The sequence below is a fragment of the Cryptomeria japonica genome, chromosome 1 (genome assembly GCF_030272615.1).
Source record: "Cryptomeria japonica chromosome 1, Sugi_1.0, whole genome shotgun sequence".
Lineage (NCBI taxonomy): Eukaryota > Viridiplantae > Streptophyta > Pinopsida > Cupressales > Cupressaceae > Cryptomeria > Cryptomeria japonica.
Window position 1 is genome coordinate 517,618,963 of NC_081405.1, and position 14,658 is coordinate 517,633,620.

Genomic DNA, 14,658 nt, shown 5'->3' on the forward strand with positions numbered 1-14,658 from the left:
GTTCAGGCATCAAATGTAAGTCCCCTTGTGATTCCAGCAAATCACATCATACCACAAAGAGCTTATCCACACGTAGAGACCCTACATACAAGAACCTTGGAGTCATCCTGATTGATCCTTTTTCGCGATATCTTCAGCAATCGGAGGCTTTGTTCAAGAGAGGATAAGGTACCCTTGGGTATTTTATTCTGTGTTAGGCTGTGTACAAAATACACGTCAATAGGTTCCAATGTGGTTCATATCATATTCCCATGCAAGTGCAAGAGCCCATTTATTGCGAAGCAGATCATACAAGAATATTTTTGCAAAAGCAAAGTAAATTTTTCAAGTTTTCAAAAACCAAATTCTACATTCTTTTTTCAGAAATGAACACTCAAATTTTGCTTTGAAATTCTTGTGTCCTGTTCATTCTTATATGAATCTATCACATATGCTTAACTTTCTTAAATGAGTCAAGTTGTATATGTATATTTTTTGTTTTCATTTGCTTCCAATGTGTTGTTTATTGAACTAGCTCCGTGGGTCAACCCCACTTAAGAACAAACCCAAATTTTCCCCTTTGAAAATGTGTTGATAAGGCACAACTTCCAAGTGGTCAAGGTTATATTTGGATTTGCAATCTGTGTGGTATCAAGTATTCAAACTCATATTGTCAACTAAAGCCCATTTGTGCCACACATCCTAAACTAGGCATCAAAGCTTGCCCAAGGAAAAATGTACCCCTTCCACAAGAGCAAATAATAATATATATTAATGAGTAGGAAAAAAAAGATCAAGGGCCACAAATTAAATCATCATTTGTTAAGGAACAGATCTCAAGGAATGAAATGCCCTCCATCATCATCTGATCTTCAGCCTATAAAAAGCCACCCATTTTTTGCCACACCTTTACACATAATAGATCAAAAAGGCCATCAGAAATGACATTTCACAACGAGTCTCTAAAGATTGTTGATCAACACACAGCAAAGATGTTACCGTGTGAATAGATTGGCTTTCAATGTTGTTAACTCACTATATTGGCAAAAAACAATGAGTGCAACCAATGACACTCCAAAAAGGTACAAACGCCCATGTTTTGAGAAAGTGGGTAGCACATTATTGGGAAAAGAAGTTAAGTTCATAGAGAACTCATCAAAGACCATAAATAATTCATGAGCTGAGACAAGGGTGTCCATTGTTTCTAATACATAAAGGATACAAGAAATCAGCCATTGATCAATGTTATTGCATTGCCCTAAAGAGATAACTTTTTTAAAAGCAATGGATTATAAGGGGGAGGTGAAAGACAAAGTATTTATTGCTAACATTCTCATGACATCCATTGAGGACATGGGGCCTCAAAACATTGTTCAAGATGTAATAAGCAACATCAAAAATTGTAAAGCTATTGGTTTACTGGTTGAGAAGCATTATTTGCACATCTTTTGGACACCTTCTACTATCCACTCCATCAACCTTATGCTACAAAAATTGGTACCAAAATTGAATGGATCAAACAGATGTATGCCAAGGCTGAAGGGATCCAAATGTTCATCACCAACACCATATATATCACAAGGCAAATTTAGAGAATTCTCGAAATTGAAGTTGTTGAAGGCAAGTGAAGCAATAAGGTTCTATTTTTATGTTTTTAATTTTTAGTTTTTATTTTCAAATAGTGTTGAAATCCACTTTGCCTCCAACACACTTGTCTTGAGACAGCTTATGAAGGTTTAGGAGTCACATTCTAGCATAATCATTAGTAAAAATTGGTCCATATGGAGGCAGCCTATCACTACAAAAGTAGCAAATATTAAGTAGATTATCTTAAATGACAATTAGTGATAGTCTTGAATATCTCCTTAGTTTGTGCAAGCTCATATTGAGTATCATCTGTTATACCAAGATGGATAGGCCTTGTTTGGGAGAGATACACGATAGCATCAACTCAATAATTGAGAAGATGAAGATGATCATAAATATGAAAGAGCAAAATCCTAAATCAAATTTCTTCAAACAATTAGACAAAATTATTGAAGAGAGATAAAAAAATGAGCACCCATCTACATCTTCTTGCCTTTGCATTGAGATTCTTTCCATGTTAATAAGGATTGCCCAAGATAGAGATGTTAAAGTCAGCCAAGGGTACAAGGCATCATTTTGTAGACTTTTGATTGATCCTAACATGTTGGATACAATTAAGATGAGTTCATGGATTTTATAAGCTCTGATAACTTTAGTATTGAGGCTCTTCGTGAGAAGTTTAAGGTTGATGTTCATATTTGATGGTACTTCCCTGGCCAATCACCCACACACCTACAACCTCCTACAATCAATCACGTTATATACAAAAAATCTTTTTATATTTTTAAGTTTCATTTTTAACTTAAGTTTTTTAATTTTATAACTCTCAACTCTCTAATTTAGTTTTAATAGATTACTCGTTCATCTACATCTAAAAAGAATTGTAGCACATACTCCGTCCACTTAGTGAAACGCAATCAAATGCACTCAAAAAAGGAAGAAAACTTAGTGTATGTGCATTCCAGATTGCATCTCTTTCACACAAACAAAGTGGCTACAAAGAAGGGGGCACAAGGAAGTGGGAGATTAAGCCAAAACATGGACTTGGATGCTTACACTTCCCAACCTGTTGCACTTGATGTTGAAGACGAGCCAACTAGTGCGCATGAGAGTGTCAATGCTAGTGGCATTGTTTGCAGTTCTTGTGATATACCTATATGATCTAATATAGTCTAATAACCCCATACCAATATTTTCTATTTTTCAATATAGAAAATGCAAATACAAGTCTGTGCACTTTCTGATCACCACACTCTCAGTGTGAACTGAATGCATTGCTGAAATATACAGACAACAACACAACCAAAGCATACAAGCAGGAGAGCCAACCAAAACGAACACCTCTTTGGAGAACAAGCATGCACTGAGAATGCAAATCCATTGACAAATTACAACAGAATACAGTGCACTTTCTGATCACCACACTCCCAGTGTGAACTGAATGCATTGCTGAAATATACAGACAACAACACAACCAAAGCATACAAGCAGGAGAGCCAACCAAAACGAACACCTCTTCGGAGAACAAGCATGCACTGAGAATGCAAATCCATTGACAAATTACAACAGAATACAGTCTAGCTAAATGGTTGATTACACAGGAATCCGATCAATTCCAAAACAGGCTTGAATTGTAGAGGGGTCTAGTGGTGAGCCGACCAAGACCTTCAATGATTAATGCATTAACCAACGGTATACCATCCGGTCTTACAATATCTTGAACATGAAATGCACAACTCTCTAGCAGTACTACCATCCAAACTAACTAAACATTATTTAAACTATCATATCAAACTATTTGGGTCTAAAAAATCGCCTTCAATCCACCATACTTAATAACCACAACTTATTGTAGGATAGCAACAATATTGCTGTACAGCCCAATATACAAAAATAAATCTCTCCAAAATGACTCTGATTTTTGCTACAGCAAACAGTATAACACGAAATATAAAAGTGCAGCCCTCTCAAAGCTCTAAAAATCACTCCTAAATTCAAGCCGAAACTGGGACAATAAACATCAATAAACTTGCATACCAAAATCTCTCAAAAAACATTAAAAAACTCCATTACCAACAAATTGGAAAAACTCAACACTCAAGGAAATAGTGATTTCTGGACTAAATCACTTAGCTAGCTAGGAGGGTTATTGTCCTTGAAACTAGATTAACCAAAGGGTTTCTGTCAATAGGGAGAACTGGCGTTCTTTCGCCAAAGCAAATGAAACGAATAAGCAGTAATCCTTCTTTATGAAAAGCTAACCTCCTTTTATAACCTTTTGTCATGCGCACAATCTGATATTCTATTACCACCGAAGAAATTGTCTTACAAGGTAAGACTTCACAATTTCATAAGACAAAACCATGTGCTTAGATCGTCTAACTCTTGTAATCAGGTTCGTTAACAGCATAAGCCTTGACGAACGATCATTCTTCTCCTTTAGCGCAGTGATTTAATTCAAAAATTATTAATTAGTTAATCAAGATCGAAGAGAACAGTTCATAAATGTAAACAAGGCTTTCTCTTCGTAAAGGGATGAAAGGCAAAGATCAAACACAAGGTGTCTCTTCACAATGGGCATAACCATGGGAAACTGCACGACTCTCCAGCATCGAAGGAGGGATATAAGAGATCATTCCAGCATCCAAAGGTAAGGATCGAAGGGGATCAGATTTGAGCATTAATAATTAATTGAGTTTACAGCAGATTCAAACACATATTGTGGTTTTTGGTACGAGTTCCCTATGCATGGTTTAATGAATAAATGCAGATTTAATGATGTGTTGTTTATGAATGCTTAATATAGCATAATGTATATCATTTCTATCTCTTCATTGCTGATTAAAATTATCTTGTTGCTTATGACTGTTTAATATATAGATTTATAGAATACATGACATCATATAGGTAATAGGATTCTCAATATATATTTTGCTTAATTATTATAATCAGCCATGGTAGGGGTAATGAGGGATTACAAGGAGGGAAAACAGCGATAGGGCCCTCTTCTAGGTACGCCACCTCATGGTAGTAGACCGGGGAGTCCCCTGAGGCCAAGGGGGTACAAAGTGTACTGCCTTTGAGCTTAGAAGGGATGGACTTCTGGGGCACTCTATTGTGAATGGACCTCAGCCCTCTATCATGGTGGATTAATCACTAAAAAGTCCAATCATTGGAAGTGGGAGATGGATGGCAAGATGATGCAGAACGGTTGTAGCACACTTCACTAGGTACACCACCCCATGTGGATGGCACGGGCCACATGGAGCCAAGAGGGATGGTATATGCACTCTTGGACCAAGGGTAGAGGATCTCTAGGGCACCCTATAAAGTCACCTTATCCTAGCTCTCCTATTGTTGAGCTTTCTCAAATAGATTTAAGATGTCTTGTGATTAAATTTATATTTCTAATATATGTTTTGATGATTCCTAACTAAGAGATCTGTTTTATGGATTATGGTTATACATGGTTTCTAACTTGTTTGTAGGGTCTCAATCAGGTGAAAGATATGTCTAACCCTACTCTTCTTTTACTCAAAAATTGTGATTAGGGCAAAATTAGGACTTTCACAAATAGGGGACATTACACCTTTTCAGAGCTATTTTGGGAAAAACATTTTTTGCTTTTTCATCTTTTTTCGTAACAGCGCTTTTCGCTTTTTTGTCGTTTTCTCAAAAAAACATTTTTTTTTTTGGTTGCTTTTTCAATAATGATTTTTTTACTTTTCATTGCTTTTTCAAAAAAGTTATTTCCATTTATATTTTTTATTAAAATAATAAAAGTATCCTTTTGACCACTTTTTAGCACCTTGAGCCTTACGACACTTTATCTACACACATAAACCACAGTTTTACATAATTAAATATAAGTTATTTAATTTTACTTTTTCAACAACTTTAATATTTAACTATTTAACAAATAATTATTCTTCGGACTACCACCAAAATTACAAAATAATACAAAAACCCAAAATATGAATTCTAACCACACCACAAATACCTTAAGAAGCATAGAATAACAATCTGTATGAAAATTGGCACTCTCCCAAGATAACGAACCTCTCCAAGAAAATTGGACGGCTCCCAAAATGTCGCATCTACACACCGACAGTACCATTGTACTCATCTTGGCTCTAGGAACTGTCACTGTCAAAACACCTTACAAATAAAGCTGACACTCCAAGAAAGTTGGTGTTTCCAAGAAGGTTAAAATGGATCAGAAAAGGGAGCAATACAGGTAGATGTGATCACGATATTTTTGAAGACCCAAACCCGAACCCGAACCAGTACCAATACCAATAACTTAAAGATTAAACAAACTTCCTACATAAGTAGGTTTAGTATTAAGGTTCCACCAATATGACAATTTCAGCATTTTTCTAGCATCGAATTTCATAAAGTCAAAAATAAATGAGATAGATGTTCATACTAATTTTGCATACCCTATAACAAGTGACTTGCCACTTAAAACCTTCATTGAGTTTGTATGATGGTGAGGAAGGGATACAGCTGTTTCAAACAGCCTTTCTTGTAAACTCATACATGTGGAAACAAGACATATGTCATAGCATGAAGTGCATCCCTGCCCAAGCACTGCAGAAAGCAATGAATCCATATTCCTAATGTCTGCCAAGATGAAGAGTAGAGTCTAGCTATATAGAAAAAAATAGAGTGTAACCATTTGAATAGGCACCATTTGATAACAAGATGGCCGGTGTTTCTTCCAAAGAGAGATGTGAACCTGCTCTATTTTCCTATGAGAGATCAAATACATCTAGAGACCACAAAACCTTTTACAGCTGGTCATAATCACTCCCATCCTTAAATAAGCAGGCCCATAATGGTTGAGAAGAAAATTCATGGCTGGGTCATTAGGAGTCTCTCCGATTTCTTTCCAAGTGGGCATTGCTACAACAAAGTCATCCGTCATCCTAGGCCACGCATCTAAGGTTCAAGCATTTGTTTTTCATTATAAAAAATGGAAGTATCACAAAAATTGTAGAGTTACTAAATAACAAGTCTTCATTAAGATCCACCAATGACTGTCTTAGTTTGTCTCAGCAATGTCAATGTTCTTCAGACTTCAATGCATGAGCCCTGAATTTCATCTCTGATGGGTAAGCAATCTCCAGAAAAACAAATAAAATGAAAAATCTATATATAAAGAATGTAAAAACACCTTTAGTAGAAATTTCCATTGCATTTCCAACAAACTGAAAATTTGTAGAAGATGCATGAAATCCATATTGGATCAGAATTTCCATTTTTTTTAAATCAGGTTCTTATATTTTTTTAGGAATAATGTACAATTCCTATGATCAGATAGATAGCACAAAAACTTGTGAAGAATGCATAACAGTTGGTATATTTATACGTATTTCCATGTTTGATTCAGCTGGACTAATTCTGTTTCGATACAGATAATCAAATTTAGTTCAGCCAACAGACTCAAGTTCAGCAACAAGTATAAGATCAGCTATTATGATTTCACTTTCTTTTATTTTAACAAAACATTATTGTGTGTAGTTTAATACTTAAAGGGTGTTAAAAAAATTCTGGTGATGTAATCCTCTAGCAACTAATGTTACCTAAGTTCATTTCTCCCATAGGTTTTTATAGCTCATTACATCAATAAAGCATTTCACGTTAAACATTGTTTTGTTGTATATTGTTGGAAAGCTCTTGTAATGTGGATTGCTTCATTTAAAGATAATAATGCTGACAAAAGTTTTGAACCATAACAATTTTTGCAAATGACCCAAAATTCTAGTAAGAATAAAGTTTTAATGCAGGTAGCTTTTTATTTTGAGAACACCCTAGAAATTTTTAGCAATTTAGTTATTTATTGCAATTACAACAAACTTATAGCTTAGCATTGATAAAAAAAATTAAACATTTCTTCAACTTCTTAGGGCATTCATTTGAAAGGATCACTACTTGCAAAACATTGGAACGAAATTTTTCTCACCCCTTTCAATTGCATTTATTATAATTGTCGGAATCGTTTCAAAAAGGAAACATTCAAAAAGCCTCACTTGATTTGTCTACTGCTTTAGAACATCTAACAAATAATTTTTTAGGTGACACTTAAAAGAGACAAAGAGAACTAAGCACATTGACACTGTTAATTTCACAAGCTACTCACCAGATGTCTAGCAGATAAGTTTTTTTGCAATGCCTTTATATCAGCTTGGAATCCTGAAGATGCAAGTACACATTTATCTGCACTGCAATAAGGGATGTGATAAACATTATTTTAAGGATTTTAATCACCATAAAGCACACCAAAGGCACTTAGTAACATAACAGAGAATTCATTTAATTTGTATAACAATTCATTCATAAAATTAGCTTATTATCGTCACCCACCAAATAAGATAGTTTGAAGCTTATATTCACTTTTACTGTATTTTAGCTAAATAGATTAAAGAATGCAGAATTATATTTTACTCAATTCTGTTAAATAAGTCCAGTTTTGTATGATAACAATATGCTTGAAGAGATTTAGCCTTACAAATAGCTTAGCATTAACTTCAACTGCTGTTAATATTGGAATGATAGTGTGAATAAGAAAATCATTTCTAGCTAGAAAGCTTATTATGGTCATGAAAATGCATGTATAAATGCTAAGCTATGGGAATAGGATGGTAGTGTGGATAAGAGAATCATTCCTAGCTGGAAAGCTTATTACGGTATTGAAAATGCATGAACAAATGTTAAGGTATGGGAATAGGATGAGAAATGTCTCTTTTCAACACTTTGGTCATTCCTTACCCCATATGGTGTTGAAGGTTGACAAAGCAGCATCTCTGGTGAGACTTGAAATAAAATTGAGAAAATCTCAGAGCATCTTAAAACTTACAACTTGAAATAAAATGTAGTATCTCAACAGCCATTTGAACTGGAGTGACCATGTACTTTAGACAATCATTTATAGCCGTAACGCTTACCATGTCTTGCAAACAAATGAAGAAATCCCGAGCTATGGAACTGGGATTTCAAAAAGTTCTCTTCAACATTTTAAACATTTCCAGATATTCTATATAGTTAGGTTGTATCCTGCAGCATCTCTCATGGCCCTTGGAACAAATTTGGGTATATTTAAAATACATTACTTGATAACATATTCTTTTGGTCAAAGTGTTTTGTACATTGGTGGAATCTGAAACTATGTTAGACACCTAGAAAATAAAAACAAGCTGCTCAACTTAGGTGGCACCAGATGCCCTCTAACATGCCTAATAGCCACAATAGACTAAAAACTGGCGAGCTTTTGAAACTGAACCTTAGCCTAGATATTGGACTATTGAAGATAACAATTAAATCAAACCATGTTGATAAAATTAAATTTTATATCCCTACGAAGTTCAAAGAAAAAAATTAAACACCAATGGAATAGTTAATAAGAGGAAGCTGAAGTATTAAGAAGAATTTTATCAATCCTCGTTTAACTAATCAAAACTACTTCTCCAACATTGTGAAAACAAATGAATATTGCTAAAAATAAGGACCAATGCTCATGACCAACATGGTGAAACTGGTCATTGCAGTGATCAAAAAACACCTTGGGATGTGCAAATTTGTAAAATTTGCAAATCAAACAAAACTGAAGATGAACACCATTTCTTTCTAATTTGCCCTACGCTTACTACATGTGAAGCAATCTCATCCAGTTTCATAATGCAACTAATATTCAAGAACTTCTAGCTTACAAGAATCAAAACAACTTGGGTACCTTCATTTCCATCATGTTCAAATATAGAATTGATACTAAGAAGAATTTCTAGTCTCATTTCTACTTCACCCATATGCATATAAATGGTTTAAACTTTATCTCACAGTTCTTTTCCTTTGTGGGGAATCTTAGCCACATGTCATGGCACACAGGAACAATATGAATTATTACAAATTGCAATATTGACAACAATTACAAGGATGGGAATTTCACCTGTAAAGTGTTACACAAAATGTTTGAATGGGGGGAATGGAAATAATAAGTACAACTCAAAAATGATACATTGAAAAACAACATCCAAAGACATGTTAAATTGCATAGTTATATAATGCATTCTAATATGTTCTACAGATCAATCTGGTCTAAAGAATGGTGACATTCATCATCATCATTATAATTTTAACAACCAAATTCCAGTTAAATCATAGGAATGTGACATTCACAGACACAACATTGGAACAACCTGAGGGAACATTTTTAAAGTGTAAGGAAATATAAAGGTCCCCACTTGAAAAGTCCAGCTTTCCAACATTTATGCATCCTTGCAATAAAACCTTAAGAGAAGGTACTATGTTGTAGATAAAGTGCCCATGAAGTTTTCGTGTTAAATGTATTATCCCTGTTAAAAACTCCAAAGAGTGTTTACTCGTGTAATTGAACTACAATTTATATTACAAACAACACAAACAGAATGTGGAAATAGCAGTTTAATTCCTAGAATGATGTTGCTACGGAATGTAGACAAAATCAAATAGATAAGTTAACAAAGGGAACTAGGGCAACTTAAAGAAAATAATAAGGATAGCCTATAGGTTGTTACAAGTGTATAAATGTTTAATTTCTCAAAGCGAGCCAAAAACACAAATAATTGTAGGAATGGTTATAATCACTCAATTTCATAAAATCTTGAATTGCATGATGATGAAGGAAATCTCTCCACTCCTCGTTCCCTTGACTCACTCCATACTTTTCAATCACTCATGAGACTTGGGGATTAGAAAATGACAGATGTATTGTGTCAATTGGCGGCTACTTATCTAAGCTAGTGTAATTGATGAGATGAATGTGATATCAGTACTGGAACCTTGAGGAAGCAAAGCTGAATAAGTGCACATTATCGGGGATACGTCTAAAAGCTTCAAGTTTGCAGGGTAATTTGATTTTGGCAATCCCAGCCCTTTTGACAAGTCCATAAGTTGGTGATGACTAATTTTCAACAGTAATTCCAATTGTTGCTAGCAGAAGATTTGACAGGTGAACAGGCTTGGTAAGTTCAAAACATGTGCATTCCAAACAATCATCCTTAATTGATTAAAGTATGTAATTTACTTGAAAGGGATTCTTTGGGAAGCTCCCAACAGATCGGACATGGAAAGATCAGATATTTGTATAAGCCGAACAGAAGAACGAGGATTCAAGCTACAAAGCTAGCCTCTTAAATGTGAAAACATCGTACTGATAATTCTGGCCATTTCTAACCTCCAAAGCAAGGACTTCTCTTGTAGTGGATTTTATTCAACCTTCTGAGAGCTTTCTCCATGTAGATCAATGTTTATATTTGGTAAAATGTGTTGTTCTGTATATGCCTTCTGATTCTTTTTCCCTTTTTTGCTGCACCATGGAAGTATTGGTAATTGATGCACATCTAAATCAGATTTTTATATTTAAATTCCAGTAGTAAAGCACAAGAATCAACACTCTGATGAGATGATGCATGTATTATGAACTAAAACAGTCATGGATTGTTCACTTATAGATCAAATTCCATATCAGAGCTTGTTCTTCACTTTTAGTTTTAGGGAGGATGGCCAGAGCTTATGCCTTTAACCAAGCAAAGGACGATAGTGCCGATTCATCCAATGAGGGAAAAGTTCGTATGGAAAAGCTCAACAATTGATTTGTGCAACTTCAAGTCTACTTCAGCATACACAGTTTAAATCATGGTAGCAAAAATCTTTCTGAGGAATAACTCAGCAAACCAAAAGATAAAGATTCTTCAAAAAGCCAAGGATCCAAAAACAAAACAAAAAAAGAGAAAAAGCTGCTGTTTACACCATGAATTTTGGAATATAGTTTTTTATCATAATTATAAACTATTAAATCACCATTATATTGCATAATGCATAGTTCATTACTGTGTTGCCTCAGGTTTAATACATTGCTGAAGGGCTCCAATAGTTTGTCCGATTGCAATGTCTAAGAATAAATGCTTAAAGTTCATTGTGCTTCTATTTTTCTCACTTGCAATTTTCTGTTAATGAAGTTCTAACATCTAGCAACACCACTCCACAGGTTAGTTGAGTTCCTTGTGCAGGTTTCTCTTAGTGTCGCAAGGGTTTGTGTCTTCGACCTCATTCCTAAGGTGCATAAGGAACCTCTTACTACAAGGCTCATCTGCTCCTATTACAGTTTTATAGTAGAGCCAACCTCTAAATGGCTGCATCACACTCTGCTACCCATTTTGCTTATCAAAAAAATCACCTCATGGATTATTTGACTTTGATCTAGGATGTTGATCTTCAATTTTCTACAGATATTCTCCTCTGCCTTCAACCTGAACAACCTATACACCATCGTTCCTAATGATGCTGGATTGCTCAGGTTCTATTGTCAAGATGTCTACTCTCCTGCAAGATGTAGCTTCATTGTTGGTCTGGCACAACTATTTCTTACATGATAACATTTGGAATTTAAAAGCGGATTCTTCTGACAACACCATAATACAACCATAGGCAACAATTTTGCTGTCATCTATGACTGCTTATTTTTGTGATCTCAAGAAAGTCAAATTACTGAATCTCTTGCCTTAGACCATCTCTTTATTTCAATGGTTTATAGACGATGTTGTAGGAATATGAAATGACACTCAATCTGATCCACAAATAGCTTTTGATGCTTACACCTCACATTCTGAAAGCATCAAATTACTTGTATTGTCTCAAAAACAGACGTTAACAATCTGGATGTTGTCCTTTTTAGGGTAACTAACTTTGCTTCAAAAGGTTTTTCATGCATTAAGTGCTTTCATAAACCCATGAATGCTTATCAGTATATCCCTTTTCTCCTATCATCTCAAGCATCAACAAAAGTCTTTTATTTTGAGTGAGTTGAAAAAATAACTTGTTTGAGAAAGTGACAAACAAGGTTTCCAGTAGCCAAAGTGTAAAGACCTTAAGGTCTGTATGCTCTAACACTGTTGTTCTGAACTAGTAACTGGAAAATTCAGGAATATATTTGTTATTGAACTGATATGGAATTTTCTTTACAACAGCAATTTAAGCTTTCAGATTACACAGAACTCAATATAGACTTCGAACAGCAACACACAGCAAAGGGTAACTTTTGAGGGTTTCGTCTCAAGACCATTTAGAGCTTGAACAGCAACACACAACAACAGTGGTGATCTCTTGGGGCTTCTGTCCCAAGACCCAAATTGTGCACAAAGGCAGACCAAAATAATCAGCATGCCCAAAAAACAAAGCAGTCTCTTCGCAATATACCCCCTTGGGGCGTGTTGATGTGTGTTTTATGCACATAATATTCAGAATAAAATACCAGAGTAATTTACCCTCTCTTGAACAAAATCACCTCAGATGCTAAGGATAAGATCAACTAAAATGATTCCAAGGTTTCTATAGTCAGGTCTTGACGACTGGGTAACTCAATGGTCGATGTGAATTGTTGTTTTCACTTGGGGACTTACACAATTGTTCGAATTAACTTCATTTATCATGATATGAAATGGGTGTGCTGGTAACTTGGGATATGGCAATGTAGTTCTGGACTCGAGACTTACTAAAAAATGGCAAAAGGGAATAGGGTTCAAGAAATCATGAACAAATTTAGTGGAATCAAAATAGGCAAGGTCTCATCATCAAATTGAACAGATTTTGACATGAGCTTAATGCAATCATCTAGGGTATACTTCATAGATTTTCAAACTATTACCATCAAGCATTGAGACCACCCAAGTTGATGCATAACAATGGATATGTAATAATCAAAGTTAAGTTTGCATAAATTTCCAGTTGACCACGCAAGGCGCACTTACAATCAACAAGAGGCTAGTGGTATGGATTCATAGATTCCACACAAATATACTCAACAATTCTTTCATTCAATCTAACAAACATTGAAATCAAATTCTAATCTAACTTGGAGGAATTGAGAACCTTGAATGCAAAACAACACTTGAAAGACAAAATCACCATCAAGTCGAACAATGACTTATATTCAAAGTTGCAGCATATACCAACAATTCTACAAAAACTCTCTTACAAATGAGAGGCAATGAGGTATATATAGAGTCTCATACAAAATGGATGGCCAAGATTAGAAATAAATCAAGGGCCAAGATCATGCCAACAAAACCCTAGAATTGTCCTAATTAGGATTTACATCAAAAATGGAGCCACCAACATATGGCCCAATAGAAAGACACCTAGTCATTAAATAGGGAATCTTCTAGAAGATTTTGTCATGTATCTCTCTCTCACCTAGCATACTCCAAGAATCTAGCCAATACAGAATCTGACTCCTCCATGGAAATGCTAAGTAAGGTGTCTTGTTGTAAATCAATCATGTCCAATGCATCCGAGCAAGCATCCAAAGTGTTCTCCCAATCTGGCATGAGCTTCTACGAATTATGAATATGAATCAACAAAGAGACCAAATCATCTATTCGACTCTTCTTCAAAGAGCCAACAACATATGGCCCAATAAAAAAAAGCCTAGTCATCAAATAGGGAATCTTCTAGAAGATTTCATCCTGCATCTCTCTCTCTCTCTCTCTCTCCTAGAATAGTCCAAGAAGCTAGCCAATACAGAATCTAACTCCTCCATGGAAATGTTGGGTAAGGTATCCTGTTGTAAATCAATCACGTCCAATGCATTCGAGCAAGCATCCAAAGTGTTCTCCCAATCTGACATGAGCTTCTGCAAATTATGAACATGAATCAACAAAGAGATCAAATCATCTATTTGACTCTTCTTCAAAGAGTCCAACTGATTGAAATACATGAATTTCATTTTGTCTCTTAATTCTGCTAAGTGTAAACTACTGGCCTCACTAACATCAACCCCCAATAACTCCTCAATTGAGGCAAGGATCTTCAACTGAATATCATGAATTGATCCTTCCATCTCTGCACAACTCAGTTGTGCGCTCTCATAAGTTGATTTCTTCATGGCTAATGAACAATACCAGCCATGGAAATCGTATCTATCTCCATTGTGCACAACATTCTCCCTTACCAATGTGGACTTAGGAATCTTCTTCAAAGCTCTGAGGCATGGAATATTCTTCTCTTGAATAGGTCGGAATTCTTTCCAAACTCCCTCCAAATACTGTATTTTGA

General features: G+C 35.2%; 1 protein-coding gene across 3 annotated transcripts in view; it reads right to left on the minus strand.

Annotated features, from left to right (window-relative positions):
• Positions 1 to 14,658, minus strand: part of LOC131070318 (proteasome subunit beta type-1) — an 83,410-nt gene that overhangs the window by 43,176 nt on the left and 25,576 nt on the right. For all 3 annotated transcript variants that reach the window (XM_058005827.2, XM_058005829.2, XM_058005828.2), the window contains one exon: positions 7,712 to 7,793. In XM_058005827.2, the coding sequence (XP_057861810.1) occupies positions 7,712 to 7,793 (82 nt within the window). The remainder of the gene's footprint in view (positions 1 to 7,711; positions 7,794 to 14,658) is intronic.